This window comes from Labeo rohita, chromosome 13 (assembly GCF_022985175.1).
Source record: "Labeo rohita strain BAU-BD-2019 chromosome 13, IGBB_LRoh.1.0, whole genome shotgun sequence".
In the NCBI taxonomy this organism is placed as follows: domain Eukaryota; kingdom Metazoa; phylum Chordata; class Actinopteri; order Cypriniformes; family Cyprinidae; genus Labeo; species Labeo rohita.
The window spans coordinates 7,770,635-7,795,353 of record NC_066881.1 but is presented as its reverse complement, the minus strand read 5'-3'; the positions used below and the strand labels follow the sequence as shown (position 1 = coordinate 7,795,353).

The following is a 24,719-nucleotide window of genomic DNA, read 5'->3' as shown; positions in this document are numbered from 1 at the left end:
GACAAATATGAAAAATGACACACAAAATAGTGACTTTACAAACCTTTAAACCCTACAAAACTTGATTTGCATCACAACTTCAGACCTTCTACTGAGACTTTACAAAACACAATACAAAAACTTCACTTAATTTGGCAACTTTACAAAATGTCAACACTCTGAAAACTCTGAAAAACCACCCAAACTTTACAACAAACACTACAAGTAATCTAGTGTCTTTACAAACCTTGAAACTTTTCAAAAAATGAACAAAACTTAATTTGCATCACAACTTTAGTCTTTCTATTAAGATTTTACAAAATGCAATACAAAAACTATAGAAAACTGGACAGCTTCACAAAATGCAGTGCAAAACTTTACAAAATATCAAACACCACAAAAACATCACAAAATGATTTGCATTACAACTTCAAGCTTAACAAAACACAATACAAACTTTACAAATCATTCGGAAAACTTCACAAAATGCAGTGCAAAACTTTACAGAGTCAAGCACTACAGAACTACAGAAAAAAAAAACAGGAAAAACTTTACAAAAAAAGTCATGAAATTACTTTGGACTGTGAGAGTACCAGAAAAACAGTTTTTGCAGGTCTCACGATTTTTGCGAATGAAACTTAATGCAGGGTAGCAGTCGAAATCCTTGGATTTCACCAGGTTGAAATTCACCATAACACTGATCACAGATCCAGTCCTGAGATTAGTGAATTCAGCCGTCCAAATGACACATGCCTTCATATGGGATTGTCTCTGATTAGCCGAATAAACATCTACACTGTAAAAACCTGCTGGACAAGAGCTACTCACAGCTGTGTCTCTGAATGAAACCGGCTGAATGTCATTTAATTTCCATTCACAGACTCAATACACACACACGCAGTTTCAAGTCAGAGCTTAAGCCCTGCGAAGCGAAATGGCAGGCGATTTCCTGTTTAGAAAAAGGGGTCACGTTTCAATTCCTCATAAACACTCAACCAACCATCAATTACCCTCCTGTTTTGCCGTTTCTGTCATTAAGCCACGTTCGAACTGACGGGAATCGGCTTTTCTGGGAGGACGTGTGTGTTTGTGTCTGGAGATGCGTGTTTTTCTACGTGTCTGTTGCAGTGATTTTGGCTGGGTGTGTGCGTGTGTTCTTAAAAGCTGTTTTATTGGCCAACTGTTAATGTTTAAAGTGCTGCTGTTAAGCTCTAGACTCTCGATATGGCCTGGTTTCCATGGTAAGTCTACTGTTCCACCAAAGCATTCTGGGAAGTGATGAGGAAAGTTAGGTTAATTTCCTCTGTGGCCTCAAATGGCAACGCTAATAAGAAAATATGCATCGAACTGCAGCTGCACTAAAGCCTAGTGCCTTAACCATTTTGAAAATATTCATTTTAGTCTTAAGACTAAATCCACATCGGTTTCGTCATGTACTTTTATATAATATAATGTACAATATAAAAGCCTGGAGTATAATCAAGTACAGAGGCCGTGGAAAGCCATTAAAAAGATCTGTAAAATGCCCTTATTTAAGGCATTTGTGCATTTAGAGAAATAATAATCAACCATATAAGTCTAAATAATGTCAACAGACCACTGTAAGGTACCTGGCCTGTCACGGGAAAGGAAAGGAAAGACGGTGGGGGTCTGAGGAAAAGAAAAACAAGTCTTCCGTTAACTCCCTCGCTCTGCTGAGGGGAAACCCGAGGGCCAGAGCTGAACCAGATGTGTTTTATGTGCAGGGGGATGGAGGGATAGATGGATGGATGGGGAGGGAGGAATGTTACTGACAGACGGGAGGGTGGAATAAGGGAATGTTCATATGGATGAAAGGAATATGGGTTGAGAGGTGTGGCTGGCAAATGAAAGCATTGAAAATATTCACAAAACATCCTGGACAGACTTCAGCACATTTTCTGTCTCATGCTCTTTGTGTGTGATTAGTCAGGGTAGATGCCGTGTTTATTTTGACCTGAATGAAAAGGAGACTTTATAGGATAGATGTATAGTCTGTTCAGTGGGTTGTACCTTTGGAAACCCTTTGATTCTTCAGACGATGAAACACTTTATAAAAATACGGCATCTAGCCTGAATCAATTCTCTGTTTCTTTTGGTGTCCCTCAGGTTTTGCAGGTTCTCGCTGTTCTTCCACTTTCTTCTCTGCTGCCCTGGAGAGATGGGATGATGTCTTTGAGCTGTCTGGAGGTTCTACAGCATCTTCTCACATTGCTGGAAACCTCTGCGCACAGGTGAATCATACAGATCATGTGTTTTTCCACTGTCTGTTGAATTATTGGAGAAAATGAGTTTTGTGAAACAAAAACAAAAGTTTGTGATTCTTACACATTTTGTTCATCATGATTATCTTCACAAATGAACTCAACTTTGAGCATAAATAGAACTGGCGAAAATAAAAAGCTATAAACCGTGAACAAACTAAACCACTGTTGCATGAGTTCAATGTCATCATCAGTTTTTCGAAAATTGAGATTTATTCATCATATGAAAGCTGAATAAATAGGCTTTCTATTGATTGTATAGTTTGTGAGGTTAGGACAATATTTGGCCAAGATACAACTATTTGAATATCTGGAATCTGAGGGTGCAAAAAATCAAGATATTGAGAAAATCGCTTATGAAGTTGTCCAAATGAATTCTTAGCAGTACCTTTTGACATATTTACTGTAAGAAATTTGCAAAATATCTTCATGTAACATGATCTTTACTTAATATCCTAAAGATTTTTGGCATAAAAGAAGATTCAATAGTTTTCACCCATACAATATATTTTTGGCTATTGCTACGAATATACCTGTGCAACTTATGACTGTTTTTGTGGTCCAGGGTCACATATGACTTTCTTATATCAGACTTATGCAATCTGAGCAAAATAAAGTGCATCCATCCATCATAAAAAGTGCTGCACAGTTAATGAAGGCCTTCTGAAGCAAATTGATGCATTTGTATAAGAACCTTATTTCAGGCATTTCACTAAAAACCCACTGGAAAAAAAACAAACAAAAAAAACATTGATTTTGGGACAGCGAAAACCACAAGTGGATGAATCATAAGATGGAAATCTAACAAGCCCAAATCTCAAAAAATACCATATTATATCTATTAGATGTATAGCTCATTTGCTGTTATTAAATGGTATTTTATTAAACAGATAGTTCTGGTCCTTGATTCTGATTGGTTGAGCCACGTTCAAAGCTGTTGTAGATGACTCTACGTCTGTGTTTTGATCGACAACCACTTTGTTGCAACCACAACTGATTCTGAGGAACTACATTGTTTGGTGGAAAAATAATGTTTTTATTAATGTCGTTACACTTTATTTGCTCTGTTTTATTTTGTGAAACCTTCCTATGTATATGGAATAACATTTTTATAAAAGCAATAAGCCCCGTGAAGCTGTGATTTGCAGTGAATTTATAACATCTAAAGGTGTTTTATGAACTCCGCTTCACATTGTGCCTAACAACGCTCTTTAGCTGTTATAAATTCACTGTAAACCACGGCTTCTTGGGGTTTATTGCTTTATTATAAAACGGATAGTTCTGGTCCTCGATTCTGATTGGTTAAACACGTTCGAAGCTGTTGTAAATTACTCTACAAACATACACCCTTGTTTACGTCTGTGTGTTGCTCGGCAGCCACTTTGTTGCAACCACAACCGTTTCTGAGGAACTACATTGTTTGATGGAAGAATAATGTTTTTGTTAATATCTTTGCACTTTATTTGCTCTCTTTTATTTTGTGAAACCTTGCTACGTATATGGAATAACCATTTTATAAAAGCAATAAGCTCCATGAAGCCATGGTTTACAGTGAATTTGTAACACCTAAGGGGGTTTTAGGCACTCCACTTCGTGACATGCCTCACAACGTTCCTTAGCTGTTATAAATTCACTGTAAACCACAGCATCTTGGGGCTTATTGCTTTAATTTAGCCTATATATCAAAAGTAGTTTAGATATATGAAGCATAACTTAAAGGAATAGTTCACCCAAAAATTCTGTTATTAATTACCCTCATGTCGTTCCAAACCCGTAAGACCTTCATTCAACTTGAGAACACAAATTAAGACATTTTTGATGAAATCTGAGAGCTTTCTGACCCTGCATAGACAGCAACACAACTGACGTTCAACACCCAGAAAGGTAGTAAGAACATTGTTAAAATAGTCCATGTGTCATTAGTGGTTCAACTGTAATTTTATGAAGATACGAGAATATTTTTGTGTGCAAAGAAAACACAGATAATGACTTTATTCAACAATTTCTTCTTTTCATTTTCTGTCTTTGACGTGGGTTCACAAAAGTACCACACATGCATGTGTTGCTGTTGATGCAGGAGTCATCGTTCTGACTTAGAACCTGGCGATTGTTAAAAAAAAAAAAATATATGTATATATATATATATAATTTTTTTTTTTTTTTTTTTTTTTTTAGTTTTCTCATAGCTTCATAAAATTACGGTTGAACCACTAATGGACTACTTTAACGACATGGACTATTTAATGATGTCCTTACTACCTTCCTGGTATTCATTTTTGGGTTAACCATCCCTTTAAATAGAAGTCACTTGCACGCCTCCATGCAAAATTCCCAAAAGTGTGGATTCCCATGGAAACGGATTTCATGAGAATTCGCTAGTCATGATAGACGTTATTTTTCCAGTGGCATCCAGTTGTGCACACCAGATTTAAAAGGTTAATACTGCATACTAGCTTGCACCAGCACCCTAAAAACATAGCATGTTCTCAGCAGCTGTGGACTCCAACAAGCCTCCTCATTGTTGAAGCAGTGGTTTGGGGTGGTGGATATCCCTCTGGGGAGGCGAGAGGTACTCTGTTGAGCGGCTAGCGCTGTTAGCGGGAAGCGTAATGGCTTCAGATGTGGGCTCCGACTACAAAAGAAACCACACATACCTGTGGTCGCCAGCCGGCCCGTGTACATCAATCACCCTTTCATACCTACGGCAGAGCGGGAGGGAGATTGATTTACACATTAAAGGGTCACAGCTACCTGTGCTTTCAATTGAGAGAGTGTTCGTATACCTTTACATAGGGTTATTCCCTATAATTTGTGGGTATGTACATGCTAGGAGGTTGTGTGCATGTCTTAATATGTGTTTATGTGGCAGCAGGTGCAGTTGGACTGTTGTTTTTGGCTCCTAGGTGCCTGTAGGGGCCTCAGAATAACAGACACCTTCACATCCCAGCGCGCGGAGAACACAGGCCGTCGGTATTACATTACAAAGACTCCCGCTCCCTGCGACGCTCATACGCTTTCAATCTCTCCCCTTCAGTTCAGCATTGTGAAACGCTTCACGGCGTATTGTTATTTGTACAGTGTGACATGATACGTGTCTTTTGTAGCAGTCGCCCTGTGATTAAGCAAGATCATAATACTTGCCGTGTGTATGTCTGTGCGATTGTGTAACGCAGTGTTGTGTAATGGCACATTTGCTGAGTGTATTTTGGTAGCCGTGTTCTGTTGGACAACACATGCTGGATTACACCTGTTCTGAGATCAAGTTAGTAAAACAGCCCCTCTGGTCTCGGCCCGGGGGTCATTTTCAAGTGTGTGTCAGTGTGTCATCAGTTTATGATCAGACAGCGTTTATGATCAGGGTCCAGATGGTTGTGGAAAAATCTGAAAAGTCTAAAATTTCCAGGACTGGAAAGGATACCAATACTACTACTGCTACTGCTACTACTAATAATAATATTAATCTTTCTATAGTAAATATGTTAAATAAAATAATTAAAATAAAATAATGCTCTAAAATAATTAGTTGGCTACATATGACTTGAGTTCTTGTGTATAATGGAAAAAAATAGAAGAAAAGTTTCCCTCAAAAATTGCTAGTAAATTTCACATACAAAGAAATGGCAAGTAACACATTGAATTAATTGTGAAATTTTGAAGTAAATGGACAGAAATAGTATTTGTAAACATACTCAATTATTCTTGTAATGATTTTTACAGTGCAGAGAGAAGTAATAATTAAAATAATTGTTTAACCATATGAAGGTACAATATGCAACAATATATAACAATAGGTATCTCTGTCGAAAAGTGTGGGAACCGTATCATGCCAGATTAGATTTTATTTCATCTTTGTTTGTTTGGTCGTTCATTCACTCATTTATTTGTTCATTCATTCATGCTTTCATTCATTTGTTTATTCGTTCATTCGTTTTAATTTCTTTGTTCATTCATTCATTATTTAAATGTTTCGTTCGTTCATTCATTTTATTTGTTTGTTCATTCATTCATTCACTTATTCACTCGTTTGTACGTTCATCCATTCATTTGTTCATCATGCATTTGTTTGTTTGTTCTTTCATTTATTTATTCACTCATCCGTTCATTCGTTCATTCAATTTCTTTGTTCTTTTGTTCATTTTATTTGTTTGTTCATTCACTCATTTGTTCGGTCATTCATTCCTTCATTTGTTTGAACGAAAGGATTGAATGAACGAGTGAGTGAGTGACTGAGTGAACGAACAAACAAATGTTCATTAATTCATTCATTTAGTTGCTTGTTCGTTCATTTATTCCCATGTTCACCCATTCGTTTGTTTGTTCATTCATTTGTTTATTCATTCATTCATTCACTGATCCACTTGTTCATTTGTTCATGCATTTGTTTGTTCACTCAGTCATTCAATTAGTTTGTTCATTTAGTCATTTATGAATGTGTTTGTTCATACTTTTGTTCATCCACTCATTCATTTGTTCATTTATTCATTAATTTATTCATTCATTAATTTGCTTGTTTGTTCATTTATTTGATCATTTGTTTTGTTTTTGTTCTTTCGTTCATTAGCTTGTTTGTTTCATTCATTCATTCACTCACTCTTTTAGGCTTTCATTCCTTTCTTTTCTTGTTCAAACAAATACACAAACAAATGAAGGAATGAACAAACAAATGAAGAAGTGAAGAGCGAACAAAAAAAATGAACATTCATTCATTCACTCGTTCATTCGTTCCTTCATTCAGTCGTTCATTCATTCACTCATTTGTCCGTTCTGTCATTCATTTCTTAATTTGTTTGTCAGAATGAATAAACAATCAAAGGAATGATCAAACGAAGGAGTGAATGAATGAACAAACAACTTAACATGCATATATTAATTTCTTTGTGGATTGAATAAACGAGTGAGTGAGTGAACGAACAAACAAATGTTCATTAATTCACTCAATTGTTCGCTCATTCGTTCATTCATTCCATTGTTCATCCATTCATTTGTTTGTTCATTCATTTTTGTTCATTCACTCATTCGTTCAGTCGTTCATTCCTTTATTTGTTCAAACAAATTAACAAACAAATGAAGGAATGAACGATGAATGAATAAGTGAAGAACGAACAAAAAAAACTGAACATTCATTTATTCACTCGTTCATTCGTTCTTTCATTTGTCTGTTCTTCATTTGTTTGTCAGAACGAACAAACAATCAAAGGAATGATCAAATGAATGAGTGAATGAATGAACAAACAAACTAATTAACGTTCATTCATTTCTTCGTTCGTTGATTCGTTTTGTCCACCAAAATGTTCCTGGAAGACTTTCCTTTCAAAAAGTTTGTTTTAGTGATTAGAATTTAGAATTAGAAAATGTGCAGTTAGGTGGTCATTTTGCCTTCTATTCAATTACTGTGGAAGAATCAGTTCAGTGTGGAAAACAAGCCTTGAGCCATTAACAACAACATTGACACATTAATATTTTCTCGATTTTTGTTGCATCAACCTACCCTACCGGTTGTTGTTAGTAAACTAACATATGCAGATGTTCTTGTGTGTGTTTCAGTGTGGAGCTCTACTGTGCTGCTCTCTCCCTAACATCTCAGCTGGTGCTGCACCTGGCCAAATCAACGCCGCAGGTAAGCAAGAAGTAAAGAAACAGGAGACTGAGGAAAGGAAAGAGTGAAGCATTGTGTTGGAAGTTTCCAGACAGACTTAAGCAAGTTAAACTGGACAGTCTATCGCTCTCTATCTAGACCGGAGCAGATTACAGATACTTAACCTTATAATGGCTTAACATTCCACCACAGCTCACTACAAATGAGGAAATCCCAGGAAAAAAAGAGCATATGTGCATTAGCTTAACCACAGGCTCCGGAAAGATTGACCTGTTTGATTTCACGCAAGTTTTTAAGAGATGTTAACGTTGTTTGTAGGTCACTGAAATGTTTGTGAATGGTCGTTAGGCGATTAGCTGCTAGGTGTGACGAGGGGAAGGGGTGACTGAGCATTATGGCGTCCAGGAACTTTTTCAAAAATTTGTGGTTAGTATTTATTTATTTTTTTTTTTATTATTCTTTAAGATTCTTCAATTTTACCAAAGGTAAGATGCACTGTTGCAAAAACAAAACTTATTTTCTTCCAGTTTTAAATAAACACTGTTCTTCTACTGAATTTTCTATTTATCAAGAAATCCTAAAAAAAATTATAACATTTTCTACAAAACTATTAAGCAGCACAACTATTTTCAGCATTGATGATGGTAATCAAAAATTTTTTTTTGAGCAGCAAATCAGCATATTAGCATGATTTCTGAAGGATCATATGACATTGAAGACTGGAGTAATGATGCTGGAAATTAATAAATAAAAAAATTATTAATAAAAAAATATATACATATATACATACATACATACAATAATAATATAATAGTATAATAGTAATATTTCACAACATTAATGCATGTTTTCAATGAATTTTTGCCTTTAAGCTGTATTGTATTATCAAATCATGATCAAAAACATGATAACAATATATTTTTAATTTCATTATAAAGTTATTTTGCTGAAAATTCAACAAAATATGGTTTATATTGCAAATGTGGTAATATTTGGATAATACTGTGAACTAAATAAAAAGAGGAAGTGTCTTTCATTTATGTTTTCTACTATCAATTTGGATGGATGCAAACCAAAAATTTGCATTACATAAACAACAAATAAATGTATTCATAAGTGAATGACTAGTTTGGCATCAGTGCAAAAAAAAAAAGACTTAAAACAGTAAAACTAATGTTAAAAAAGTGGATTGTGCCAGTTATGATCAGATGAAACATTTTCTGAATCACAAGTTGTTCAATAATAATATAAACAATAATTACACACCTTAAAGTATCTAATAGTAATATAATATAATCATGCAGTACTATGGTGTGTACCAGTTTTCCAAGGCATTACTATCTTATACATCACTGTACCATGGTATCACCACAGTACTTTTTTTTTTCCTAAGTGATTGATGTTCGTTCAGTGATGTGTTTGTGTCTTACAGCAGGATGTCAGTGAGGCTGCAGTGGTCTGTCTGAGCAGATGGGGGGGCGCTGGTCGTGCAGGGCTGCGGTGAGGAGCAGCCTGCAGAAGTCAAACTCATGTCAGCAGAGGTGCTGGTGAAGGCCGTCCCCACCTTACTGACGGCGCCAGCCCTGCCTCTGGGTGAGTGGACATCTGTGGACAAGAACAAATATGTAGGAATATGAACTGAAGCTTACACTGTGTGTATGTGTGTGTGTGTTTCCAGGTATCACACCCACTGTAGCACTATGGAAGAGCCTGTTTACCTTATTACAGGATGAAGATCAGGACGTCAGGGATGGAGCAGCTGACTTCACCTGCTATATACCAGCCCATTTACACAACACAGGTACACAAACACACATACACATAAAAAGTACATTCTGGGAACACAAAGAACATTCTGGGTTCAGTGCAGGTGAAGCTCTATTGACAACGTGCTGTAACGTTGAATATCACAGGTTTCCCAATCTTTTTTTTTTGTCAGCCAAACCCTTTCGACCTAAAATATTTACTTGAAGTAAATAGTATATTTGTGACCCTATACTATAAAACTAGTCATAAGTAGCACAGGTATATTTGTAGCAATAGCCAACAATAGCCAACGATTTTTCTTTTATGGCAAAAATCATTAGGATATTAGGTGAAGGACATGTTCCATGAAGACATTTTGTAAATTCTCTACCGTAAATATTTTGATTAGGAATATGCATTGCTAAGAACTTCATTTGGACAACTTTAAAGGCGATTCCAAATTTTCTAATAGTTGTATCTGCGCCAGATATTGTCCTGTCCTAACAAACCATACATCAAAAGCTTATTTATTCAGCTTACAGATGTGTAAATTTAAAAAAATTGACCCTTATGACTGGTTTTGTGGTCTGGGGTCACAATTTAAGTTTTTATTTCATTCATTTTCTCATTTTCGTTCAAATGCTGTTCTTTTTATTGTTTTATTCATCAAAGAATCCCAAAAAAAGTATCGCCGGTTCTAAAAATATTAAGCAGCACAACTGTTTCCAGCACTGATAATAAATCAGGATATTAAAATGATTTCTGAAGGATCATGTGACACTGAAGACTGGAGTAATGACTGAAATTCAATTTTGCATCACAGGAATAAATTCAATTTTAAAGTATATTAAAATAGAAAACCACCCTTTTAAATTGCAATAATATTTTGCAGTATTACTGTTTTTTTTTTTTTGTTTGTTTGTTTTTTTAACCAAATTAAAGCAGCCTTGATGAGCAGAAAATACTTCTTTAAAAAATCCTTAAAAACCTTACTGAACCCAGACTATATAAATAAATAAAAAGCTTTTTACTCTCCTTTTTCCAGTATTTTAAATATTTTAATTTTGGCGTTTTGTTTATTTATTTATTTAACATACATTTTATGTGTTAGCCTGAAACTAGTATGCTAGTATTCAATATTTCAGTGTCATGATTTGTGTCTGATTTAATTAATTATTAGCTTTTCATCAACTCATGAACCCCAGTTTAGGAAACTTACTACAGACACGTATTAAATATATGTATTATTATTATTATTTATTTCATTTTTGTTTTTCTAGTATTTTAAGTATTTAATTTTGGTGTTTTTTTTTTTTTTTTTTTTTTAACATGCGCTATGTGTTAGTCTGCAGACACTTTTTAATATATATATATATATATGTAATATATAATTTACTAATTATTATTATTATTATTTATATACTTTTATTTATGTATTTATTTTTTTTTTTTTTTTCTTATTTTTAATTTATTTATTTGAATATGTGTCCGTAGTCAGTTTTCCTAAACTGGGGTTCATGAGTATATATGCCATATGTATATGGTTACAGTAACACAACCCAAGTACATAGACACAGGCAATAAATATTAAAATATACACTGTTTTGGAAGTATAGCCACAAAAGTTATGTTAGCATACATAAAAACATACTCAGTATTTCTTGGCCATGTAAAGTCAAGAATACTAGAAAGACACTGTTTACATGAGCACAAGCTCAGTCATTTAGAGAATTGACGTCTGTAACACATACCAAAAGTTCCTCAAAGTACTTTTACCACTTAAAGGATGATTTAGACACCTTTTACAGCTCAAATGAAACACATTTTGCACATTCTGATAAATACAAGTAAGAAAATTCAAGCTGCATATTTTAAACACTTTCATTATGAATGCATTACTGTGCTATATTGATTTTTTTCTTTAACTGAGCTGTAACTTCTGTGCTTAACTTGTAATAAACCCAGAACATTGATTTAAGTCAATGCAGACATGGCCTTACACAGGACAGATACAACAACACTTGTTCAGGAGATCGGGTGAAGATGACTGGAAGGGGAGGTATTTTAAAGAGTGTTTCTGAGGGATGGGGGGAGGTCAGGTCAGTGTTGTTTACGACCTCGCCTGACTGAGCGACAGAGGAGAGGTGTGGAGGAGAGGCGGTGAACGGCAGCCCCGCGCCTTTGAAATGAAGGTGTGTGGGTCAGCGATGCAGAGAGGAGCAGCACCTCTGTCCCGTAAATCAGTCACATCAAAACCACATCATTACCACATTCTCTGACACGCTGATATCCTGCTTCACATGGGCAAGAAAAACAAGAGCAGGGTGGGGGGAAGAGTCTGAGAAAGCCTTGTCCCACAATTCCTCCTGCCTGCTCTTGTCGCCAACCCACAATATGTTACTTGTTTTGGGTAGCTGACATTAAATTTCAAGCAGTGGCAGCTGCAGCAGTTGATCTAAATGAGATGTAAAATTGTTATGCATGCAGTTTTTATGACCTCATATTACACGGCTCGCTGGAATACTGGATTCAGATTGGTCAGTCACTGCATTCTGAAAATGTTCTTGTGGAGTGATCGTTAAACTCTATCATTTTTACATTAAGTGGTAATCATTGTCTTAACTGTTGTCAGCCAGTCATTATCACAAAACATTGGGTTTTATTTCGTGTTGAGTGACCCTACACTGGCATATTTGTACCTTAAATAATGTATTTGTCACTCTGCAGTAGTGTGTAACTATAATTTCTATTATATTATATTATATATTATTACATTTAGGCCTGTTGATATAACATCTTACTTTGGTGCAGTACATTTTCAAAAAAGTAATGTGTTAAAATTATGAATGACTTAAAAATGTATTATATTATTTTTTATATTATATTATATTATATTATATTATATTATATTATATTATATTATATCATATTATATTATATTATATTATATTATATTATATTATATTATATTATATCATATCATATCATATCATATCATATCATATCATATCATATCATATTATATTATATTATATTATATCATATCATATTATATTATATTATATTATATTATTTAGGCCTGTTGATTTAACATCTTAATTTGGTGAGAAATTTTGGGTGAAAAATTTCCTCAATTAATCCATTAAAGTATTATATTATATTATATTATATTATATTATATTATATTATATTATATTATATTATATTATATTATAATATATTATATTATATTATATTATATTATATTATATTATATTATATTATGTTATATTATGTTATATTATGTTATATTTAGGCCTGTTGATTTAACATTTTACTTTGGTGCAATACATTTTCAAAAAAGTAATGTGTTAAATTTATTAATTATTTACAAATGTATTATATTATATTGTATTATATTATATCATATTATATCATATATTATATTATATTATATTATATTATATTATATTATATTATATTATATTATATTATATTATATTATATTATATTATATTATATTATATTATATTATATTATATTATATTATATTATATTATATTATTTAGGCCTGTTGATTTAACATCTTAATTTGATGCAATTAATTTTGGGGGGAAAATGTCCTCAATTAATGCATTAAAGTATTGTATTGTATTATATTATATTATATTATATAAGATGTTATGTTAAAGATATTGTATTAAAAATAATGTGTTAAATTTATTAATGCATTAATTTTATATTAGATTAGATTTAGATTCGATTTAGATTCGATTATATTTGGGCCTGTTGATTTAACATCTTAATTTGGTGCAATTAATTTTGGAAAACAAATAATGTGTTAAATTTATTAATGCATTAATTTTTGTAATATGTTATATATTAAAACACTATGTAAAACACCACTGTTCAAACATAAAAAGTGACAGTAAAGACATTGTATTCCAGACAAATCCAGAAAAAGAAATGTAGTTTCAACTAAAATATTAAGCTGCACAACTGTTTTCCACATTGATAAACAATAAGAAATGTTTTTTGAGCAGCAAATCAGCATATTAGAATGATCTAGCATATTCTATAAGGATCATGTGACATTGAAGACTGGAGTAATGATGCTAAAAATTCAGCTTTGCGTCACAGAAATAAATTACATTTTAAAATACATTCAAATAGAAAACTGTTACTTTAAATTGTAATAATATCTGTAATAATTACTGATTTTACTGTATTTTTGATCAAATAAATGCAGCCTTGGTGAGCATAAGAGACTACTCTCAAAAACATTTCATTAAAATCTTTCCAGCCACAAACATTTCAACAGAAATATAAACGTAAATTTTACCCTAAAATGTTGATAGTGACAAATAGTTTATACAATATGTTATTTTTCAACACTTTTCTAGATTTAGAAAGAATCTTGACGAAAGAAAATCTTGATGAAAGAAACATGAAGCAGTTCAGACAAATATGAAGTGACTCATAACATGATCTCCTACTGTAATCACATTTCTGTCTTTGTCCTTGGCCCGCTTTCTTTTCTCCGTCACAGTGCAGTCTTTGTGCAATACACGAAAGCGAATTCAATTAAACACTTTTATTCCTCCGCTATCTTAATACAAATTAGGTTGGAAATCAGAACCCCTGGCATCACTTGACAAGGCTTTTAGGAGGGTGAGAGGTACATCTGATAACAGCATTTAGACGGGATAGCACCGTATTCTCACGGGGGGGAACTCGGGAGTGTTCAAGCATTTCAAATGTAATTATTGTGCCCGAAATGCTCAGCGCTTTTCACTTGTGTTTGCCAGGTTTTCAGGACGGGTTTGCTTGCACCTCAGAGACGTAGCCTTGAACAAGCGTAAATATTTGGTGACGAGTAGTTGCTAAGGTGTTGCTTACTGGCAGAAGTTAAAAAAGCCTAATCTACCGCATTATTAAGGATCTTTTTATCCGTTTTGTTTCCTGTGGCAGGCAAAATCACATTCTGATTTCTTAGAAATAACCTCTAGCCAACAAAACGCATGATTTGATGTTCAAACGTTGTGGAACGTGTAGTTTAACTCTTAGGGTTAAAGGTCTGTTCAAATCCCTAAACCAAGAACCATTAATTATGTGGCCTTGATGTATTATTGTCGTTGTCATAATGTGAATCACCATAATAATGCTGCTGCTTGTTCCACTAGCAAATCGTTTCTTGCTATATTTAAAATATGAAGCATTATTACTGTTATTACATGTAAAATTACGAAGCTTTTTCCCCCATGTTTTATCCAAGTACAACATCAGTTCAACCCTTTTGAAAAACCTTAAACTTTTGTTGCTCGCATTACTCCGGTTGGTATTGTTCTTGGCGCGTCTGGTTTCACTTTGAGGGCGTTCTCACCAGTCAGCTAATGTCCAACTCCAGCGTTGTGCGTGTAATGTCTTTAGCAGTAGATGCCCTGAAGTCATTCATGTAATGGATTACAAGACTTGGTGTGAACTGATCCGTGGATCATCCATCCATTAAACCAGTAGTGTCCCAATGTAGCGCAAAGGTGCTCAATCATTAAAGCGGAGGCCTATGGCACTAATAGTTTGGGCATATTGGCCCTGTCATTCGTTTTAGCTTGAACAAACATGCTCTGAAGCTTAAATCCTGACTTCTCAATGAAGAAACTGATTTTTTTATTATAAAAAACAGAAACTTTCCACATACTTTGAGATTGTGTTTTCAATGAACAAATTTTGCACTAATTTCTGCACTAATCTGTAAGAAATCCTCATTAGATCAATGGAAATGAGCAACCTTTGGACTTTTTTTTTTAGTTTATTATTATTAAATTTCGCTTCAAATCAAAGTTTATAAAGTTGTGATTCAACTTTTTGGCCTTTATTGGGTTTTATAAATCCGTACGGAGAAAATTAATAGGACAGATACTTCCTAAACCAAGGCCTCTGAACAAGTGGCGGCCACTGTCTGTTGACACAGGAAGAATTCTAAGGATTCTGAGGTACCACATACGTTACAGAGTCTCTTTCCCATCAGTCTTAGGGTCATGTGACCGTGTGCCAGGCCTTTTAACCAGCAGACACCTGGGTGATACTGTAACACTCCTGTTAGACAGGTTAGGCTGATGTAAGGGACACTAAAGAACTCTAGCAGACGTCTTAGTTTTGGCATAAATGTGTCAGATGATATCCGTCTCCAGTGCTTCATCTGATTCTGCAGGCCTGCTGAATATCCAGGGCCAAAATCATGAAAGTAAATGGCACTGAAAATCAAATACAGTCAAACCAAAAAATTTTCAGACACTAGATATAATTTTTTTTTTAATTTTATTTAATTTTTTTTTTTTTTACCAGTTAGTTCATTTATGTGAGGATAGCAAAAAAAAAAAAAAACTGTGACAAATTATACCCAAAAATTCTTTATACAGTGGAATAACAGTAAAATTGATAAAATAAAAAAATAAAAAAAAAATAAAAAAAAATGGGACCAAAAATTTAGACAGTTTTGTTTTTTCTTTTATTTAGGGTTCATACTAGAATTGAATTTGAAAAGCCTTGAAAATAGTGCTTAAATTATTGCAACACAATGGATCTATGAAATAAGTGTTTAATTTTTTTTAATAAGCACATATTTTTTTCATGTGAAATTCACGCAAGTAAAAAGCATCATACTACTTTCACTTATTTCAGTTAATGTCATCAAACTAGCGAGCTAAACCAGTAGTAGTACTGACAATGTCATGTAAACATGGCTAAAGATGCAAAAAGAGGAACAGATGAACAAAATCAATTGAGTGAGTCATTTAAGCTGGAACTGCTCCAATTGATTTAAGCTCGTGACTTCTTTCCATTTCAAGCGGTTCACTAGCAAAAACCAGATCTAATTAAAAGAGCTATTCATTTTCGAATTTCAACATCGCTTGTAATGATTTTAAAAACCATTGTGTCGCAACACAATGAAGCGCTCCGATCGGATATCAAGAATTATTTTATTTAGATCAGGCCTTCAAATCTTGTATCGCTAATCATTTGATTTAGATTAGGACTTTGGAGCGAGTTTGCGAATCATTTGACTTGGATGAGAACTTTGCGTATCGTGAATCAATTTGATTTGGATCGGAACCTGAAGTTGCGTATCATAAAAATGTAGATTTTGAACAGGACTTTAGAGCAGGTTTGCGAATCATTTGACTTAGATTGGAACTTTGCGTATCACAAATCAATTAATTTGGATCGGAACCTCAAGTCATGTATCAGGAATCATTTGACTTTGATTGGAACTTCACGTATTGTGAAACATTTGATTCAGATCGGGACTTCGGAGCGCGCATCACAATTAATTTGATTTAGACTGGAACTTTGGAGTGGGTACACAAATATTTTGCTTTAGATTGGAACCTAGGAGCACAGATCGTGAATCATTTGATTCAGATCAGGCCTTCAAAATGTGTATCATAAATCATTTGGTTTAGATCAGGCCTTCTAATCATGTATCGTGAATCATTTGATTCAGATCAGGCCTTCTAATCGTGTATCGCGAATCATTTGGTTTAGATCAGGCCTTCTAATCGTGTATCGTGAATCATTTGATTCAGATCAGGCCTTCTAATCATGTATCGCGAATCATTTAATTCAGATCAGGACTTTGGAGTGGGTACACAAATATTTTGCTTTAGATTGGAACCTAGGAGCACAGATCGTGAATCATTTGATTCAGATCAGGCCTTGAAATCATGTACAGCGAATCATTTAATTCAGATCAGGACTTTGGAGTGGGTTTGCGAATCATTTGACTTAGATTGTAACTTCACGTATCGTGAAACATTTGATTCGGATCGGGACTTCGGAGCGTGCATCGCGAATCATTTGATTTGGACTAGAACTTTGGAGTGGGTTCACAAATATTTTGCTTTAGATTGGAACCTAGGAGCACAGATCGTGAATCATTTGATTCAGATCAGGCCTTCAAATCGTGTATCGCAAATCATTTGATTTAGATCGTAACTTCACGTATCGTGAAACATTTGATTCAGATTGGGACTTCGGAGCATGCATCGCGATTCATTTGGTTTAGATCAGAACTTTGGAGTGAGGTCGTGAATATTTAGCTTTAGATTGGAACCTATGAGCAGGTTCTAGAATCATTCCACGAACTAAATGGTGCACAATCCATGCTCCGAGTCCTGATCTGAAATGATGATTCGCCAATCATTATTCAGATCAGGACTTCGGAGCATGGATTGCGAATCATTAGATTTAGATCCGAACTCTGGAGCGGGTTTGTGCATATTTTGCTTTAGATTGGAACCTAGGAGCGTGGATCGTGACTCATATGATTCAGATCAGGACTTCAGAGTGGTTTCGCGAATCTTTCTTTTCTGATTTTTAGTTTTTTTTTTCAACCCTGTTAATTGGTAATGTGACCTTTTTAAACCACAGGCTGAACAAAATTAAGCATTGCTTAATAATTGTTCAACAAAGTATTGATAGTTGTGTAAATATTGTCATACTAACACAAACAGCTGTCTGAATAATTTTTGCTTGATTGTAATCCATTACATATTTTTCTATCAGAGTTATCTGACATTATCAAGATGAATTTGCTCTGGCACAGTTTAACTCTAAGATCTTGTCATATTTTATTACCATTTTCTAAACTATAGCAAATAAACTATAATAATGTGAGAGATGAAGGTGTCTGAATAAATTCTGGATTGACTGTAGGTTTATGGTATGGAGTTGAATGATCTTATGCTCTTCCAAAAGGAGCTGACAAAGATTGAGATTTTGTTTTGTTAGCCGATATCAGTTTTATTTCTGTTTTTGACCAAAAAAACATCATTGCACTGCAGCCAATATAATTCAAAATAATAGATCACAAAAATTGCATAAATATAATGGTATAATAATTAGCATTATTATTTATGCCATTATAGTCATGCAATTTTTATGATCTATTATCATTACATTCATTATACAAATTTGAATCACATTAAAACTGTAATGCACAAATATAATGGTATAAATATTAAGACAGAAGTTGATATTTATACACAATGGATTATCAGTCATCTCTAGGTTATCAAATCTGCCTGTGTTTGCAAAATGCTTGCATGTGTACGTGTGTTTGTGTTTAGGTATGAGCCTCCTCTAGTTCCTTGGTTCTCATAGATCTCTGAAGGAAATAAGAGCTGTAAAGTGTGTGTGTTTTCGCACCTTGACACCACTCTCGCCCACACCAACACTTCCTGCCCGCAGACTTCTTGCACCTTGTTCTGGGTGTGTGTCCAAATATGCACGTATGTATGCGACAGAGCGTGCAAATGATGCAGATGTGGTCATTCCCACATGCACTGAAATGTCTAGCCACATACAAGCTCTGTACCTTCGATTTAACATGTGATTTACCTTGATAAGTAAGACTGTGTGTGTATTGAATCTACATTTAAAGGGATAGTTCAGCTAAAGTCGTCTGTATTCTTCCTCATGTCTTTCAAACTTGTATGACTTTCTTCTGTGGAACACTAAAGGTGATCATATGGCTTCTGAAGATTTATTGTCATGTGAATACTTTTATGGTGCTTTTTTGTCCTTTTGGAGGGCACCCATCCCCATTCGCTTTCATTATTAACCTTTTTCTTCCTGTAAGAGTGGGTCTGGCCTAAATTTTATGGATCTGGCTTCCGGTCTCATTCACGTCCAGCTATTTTTAGCTGTACAAAACAGCTTGTTTTGCTGCTTGCTATTGCATATAGGTGTGTCTTATCATGTCTTAATTATGATCACACTGGTTTGCAGTGTAAACAGTTTGACCTTTTACTGCACATAGGCTTACTTCCGTGTTAAAGAATTAGGTGAGTAAAAAAAAAAAAAGCAACCAGGAGATTATTTGGAAAATAATATTTTGTGTCCTACTGAAGAAAGTAAGTCATACAGGTTTGGAACAACATGAGAGTGAGTAAATGATGACAGAATTTCCATTTTTGGGTTTGTTTAGTCATGAAGTTTGTTGGGATTAAGTTTTCAAACCCACTGTGAGTTCCCTGTTGCATCATGGATAGGCTTGGTAAATAGGGATTTAGAGAGGTCGTCTCATTCATCCAGCCCATCTTCCCGCTCGCCCGCCTCCCCTCCCTCATTCCCTCACGCCCGACACCCGACACTCGCCCAGCTGCGCTCGCTCACATCCCAGATTTGCCACACACTAAAGCTCTTCTTGCTCTCATTATTCAGAAAGTTTTTTAATTAGTTCCAGTCCCACGACTCCCACAGATCGATTACGGGAATGAAACTGCCCTCCTCTTCCTTTTGGAATCTCAGCACAACTGTGTGCCTAGACGCAGACCGGCTGGGCGAAGTGCCCCGAAAACACCTCACAAACATTTCTGCTGTCACATCTACAGCCAAGACCTAGAAGCTTCTTCCCATTAACTTAAAGAGATAGTTCAGAATTCTATCATATACTTGCCCTCGTGTTGTTCCAAACCTATGACTTTTTGTTCTTCTGGAAGACTTTGGTCACTAAAACAGTTTGGTAAAAACAACACTTTTCAGAATATCCACAGAAGAAATAACATTGTACAGGTTTAAAGAACACAGGGTGAGTCAGTGATGACAGAATTTTCATTTTTGGTTAAACTATTCCATTGAGAGCAGCAAAGCCTTGAACACTGCTGCTTACACTATCAGGAAAGTATGACGTATGAAAATACTGAACCATTAGAAGTACAACAGCTTGTCACTTGTGCAATTCCTATAAAAGGACAACTTTGTGTCTTATCTACCCATAAAGGGGGTATAATATTAGCTTGGAGTTGTATCCTTAATGGATTAGTTCACTTCCAGAATAAAAATTTCCTCACCCCATGTGATCCAAGATGTCTTTCTGTCTTCAGTTGCAAAGAAATTAAGGTTTTTGAGGAAAACATTCCAGGATTTTTCTCCATATAGTGGACTTCAGTGGGGATCAACAGGTTGAAGGTCCAAATTGTAGTTTCAGTGCAGCTTCAAAGGGCTCTACACGATCCCAGCCGAGAAATAAGTGTCTTATCTAGTGAAACGATTGGCAATTTTCCTACAACAATATTTAGTGTAATATAAATCTTACACCAGCCCGACCTCATGCATTATGTTGGAAAAGGTCAGACATGGCGTAGGCAGAAGTACTGACTTATAAACGAATGTGCAAAGTTAAACACTCTTTAGTAAAAAGGTAAAACAACAATGTGGGAAGATTTTGACGTTTTTCACTCTACCCTACCTTTTTGAACTAAAGTACACAGATGGAAAAACTAACAGCGTATGACCTTTCCAACGTGAGATTATGCAATGCAAAATGCAATTGTGTTTAAGAAGTATTACCAATCGTTTCACTAGAGAAGACCCTTATTCCTCAGCTGGGATCCTGTAGAGCCCTTAGAAGCTGCATTGAAACTGACATTTGGACCTTTAACCTGTTGATCCCCTTTGAAGTCCACTATATGGAGACAAATCCTGGAATGTTTTTCTCAAAAACCTTAATTTGTTTATGACTGAAGACGGATCACATGGGGGTGAGTAAATATTCTGGAACTTTTTTAGGTGTAAATAAGTTACAAAGTTGTCCTTTTAATGGCACTCCACAAGCAACAAACTGTTGTTCCCCCAAAAGGTAACATTTTTTGTTTTGAGCCTTTTAATTTGGAATTTACAAATGCAGTGTTATACAAATGTTCTCAAATGTTGATTTAACACATCAGAGGTTCTCCTTAGACAAAAATAACATTGAAAACACTCGCTCTCGCAGATGCGAACAGAACATCCTGTTGAGTAAGCGCTGAAGAGATTGAGAAATCATGTTATTGAAGTGCTAAACCGCAGAAAAGGGAATGGAAAGAGCTTGAGTTTCCTATTATTTCTTAATGTCTGGGTGCTGGTTGTTTGTTCGCTCTTGGATGACGTCCAGCACCAAAGCCCATGGGGATGAAAAGCACCTCTGACATCAGACTCCGGTAAAGCAAGAGATGGGGCGTCCCAACACATCACACAGAGAAAGGATCGTGTCACCATCTGAATCTACACAATCAACATCTTTCTTGTAACGTCAAGCCTGTGGCCTTCTACTTAAGTTTGCCTTGGAAAGCCGATCTGTGAGTTCTTGTGCAGTGGTTGCTTTCCCAGAGTTCCTTTTGGGGGAGGGGTGAATGGGTGGGCAGCCTTTAAGGTGTTGCTTTGCTCTCATTTGGTTCACTCGTTTGGTTTTGACTGGCAAGTACTGGTGACTTTTGAAGTTGCCTTAGTAATTTGCATGTCAGATTCTGGTTGGAAAGGGGGTGGGGGGCGATGGAGGGAAACCGGAGTTCAAAACAAGCTGCATCAGATCTCTCACATTACTGCTTTGATGCACGAACAACTGGGGTCGTTAAAGCAAAGGGAGGTCGACGGCCGACCTGAATGGGCGTCAGTGTTGTTGTGTCTTCTTATGCATACTTAGGTCTTTTCTCACTTCCCTTATCTTGTGTCTGAATCTATTCTTAGACTCAACTTCCCAAACGTCGAGTCAAAAACGACCCATCTTGAATGCCTGCGCGTGTGCATATGGCACGTTGTGGTTTCCAATATGCGCGCTTTGCTTCTGAGTTATAGTTTTGTTTCTCTCAAATGGGTTCCGTGCCAGGCGAAGATGGAAACACGCTGTCTAGAGAACAAAAAGAGAGCGAGGCATCAATCTCAGGCTGTTGCTTTACATCGAATGCTCTGGCAAGTCTCAGATTGGGAGCAGATTGCATTGTGGCAAAACACCACTTCCATTGCCTGAACCCAGTAATGTCTTGGAGACTCAAGAAACCATACTAAGATTGACGGGGGTCATTAAATTGATCTATTTAAACTTTCCATACATGTGTTCCAGAATCATTCACTCATTTCGTTGAATTCTGTGTTACATCAGGGAATATTTGTCAGGCTTCGGTTTGACTTATGCGTTCTGCCACATTTTTAGGTGTTGCCACGGGTGCCGTCTCTCCTCCGGTTGCCTTGGAGATGGGGGTGGGTCTTTTGTGCCAGCTGTTCCAGATGTGGGGCCAGGTGGCTGCCGGAATGATGAACCTCATAGAATGGCTGCTGGGAGACGAACAATCGGATACAGGTTGTGAGGAGTCACTGGACTTGGTAAGGAGCACTTTTGCTTTTCTTTAATGCATTACTGATTTTGCTCACGTTTGGGGGCTTTTTAAACTTTGGCACAGAATTTGTCCCCCGTTTGTGCAAATGACGTCAGAATCATAACACGAAATTGGCAACTTATTGCAGAGAGGTGTGCTATTACTTTTCAAAACTGTGAAATGTACTGGTTTCACATGGCAGATGATAAAACTGTGTGAAAATCCCCATAGACTTGCACAACATAGGCTCATTTGAAATATGTGCCTCTATATGCCTCTGCAAAAGTAAAAAAAACAAACCTATATGTATGAATTGGTGCAGTTTCCAGTTGAACACTAGGGGCAGTAAAACTCCAACAACTTTTCTGTTCACACAGTGTGTATTTTACACAGAGTTTTGATTAATAAAGCCTAATTTTATTTCACACAATTGCTTACAGAATATTATATTATGGCTTTAAAATCATGCACGGTTTGAAAAATTATACTTCTAAACATTGCTGTCACATATACAGCTTCATATGCATGTATGGTTTGCTCGGTAGCTCATGCAATACAGTGAAGAGCTCCGGTACGAACCCCATAAAAATATGGTTCGACAAAACAGCTCAAATCCGCATTAGGAAGTTAAAATAGCATAGCTGCCTCAACAAATGTGTTTTTATATCACTTGCATTTGTTGGGTTGGGTTTGGTATAGGAGATATTTCCAACACGATAAGGCATTAAACTTCAGCAACACAACCCGTAAATTTGAATTCTGAACAGCCGCAATATGTACCTCAAGCAGCGTAATAAAAATGCAGCAATACATGCCTGTATCAACGTAATAACAATGTGCCACGGTCACGTATTGAACGTGTGATTTAGCACCACTCTCTAGACATTTCACTTTGAAACTGTCACCAAACGTGCAGTAGGATGTTGCAAAAATGTATATACAGGCATGTATTTCCAATGAGCCTGGAGATTGTTTTTGTGTTCATGTACTCTGGCTGAAAACACCTCAAGCATCGTGCATGCTTCGGTATGTGTGTAATTAACGAAATCGTGCATCTACGTCATTCATTGACAGAGGCATGCAAAACATGCAGGATTTATTTTTAAATAGTGTTTTTGCGGCTTAATATTCACAGACAGTGGTCGTGTGTTGATTTAAGCGTATTGGCCTACTTTTGATTTATTCCATGACATGATTCCAATTTGACAAATTCCATGACATTCCGCATACAGTAAATAACCTCACTGCTTAAAGTGATTCTGTCTTTAAAGTTGTATAAGTTATAGTTCAAAATCTGTAATTTGGATTTTTAGTTCTGGAACCCAATTGTTGCACTTTATATGACCTGTCTGTTCAAATGAGCCAGTAAGCATTCACTTATTAACACCCTAGAAATCACCCAGAACACCCTATTGCATATCAAAGAACTAAAAATCACTCAAACCACGTAAGCAACTGCATAGTAACACTTTGGAAACACCCACTGTCTCCACTGTCATTGCCCTGCTCACATTGTATTCAGAAAATCCAGTTTAAAAATGCAAGTGGTTCTTATTCTTTTCTTTTTCCAGGATGAGGAGTTCCTCTTCGAGAAGGGAGATCTTAACCTGTGGGCAGAGCCTTTGTTATGGGCACGCATGTTGCACGGACACCTCTCTGCCCTCGGAGGAGTGACACATTCACCTGGCGTAAGCGCTGCAGAACTGGACAGACTATCAGCCGTCGCAAAGAGCAATGCCCTGGTGGCTGAGCGCTCAATGAAAGCCCTCCCTGCGCTCCCCCAGTTTTCATCCACCATCGAGTACGCGAAGATATCGCTGTTGAAAGAGAGAACGTCACTCGCTCAGATCCTTCTAGATACACTTAGGTCTTTAGATGACTGTGAAAGATTGAGAAAGTGAAAGGGCCTATTTTAATCTGACAGTGGTTTTCCTGTTTAAGAGTTGAATTGCATGCAGGCATGACCACAGCCTTTTTTAATTCAAATAAAGTTTATTACGTCCA

General features: G+C 35.8%; 1 protein-coding gene across 1 annotated transcript in view; it reads left to right on the top strand.

The window, feature by feature from the left end:
- Positions 1-24,719, top strand: part of thada (THADA armadillo repeat containing) — a 140,054-nt gene extending 115,335 nt beyond the window's left edge. The window contains 7 exon segments of the mRNA XM_051126745.1: positions 2,107-2,231; positions 7,806-7,878; positions 9,293-9,331; positions 9,333-9,450; positions 9,536-9,658; positions 22,553-22,722; positions 24,287-24,719. Coding sequence (XP_050982702.1) covers positions 2,107-2,231; positions 7,806-7,878; positions 9,293-9,331; positions 9,333-9,450; positions 9,536-9,658; positions 22,553-22,722; positions 24,287-24,616 — 978 coding nt within the window. The 3' untranslated portion in view covers positions 24,617-24,719.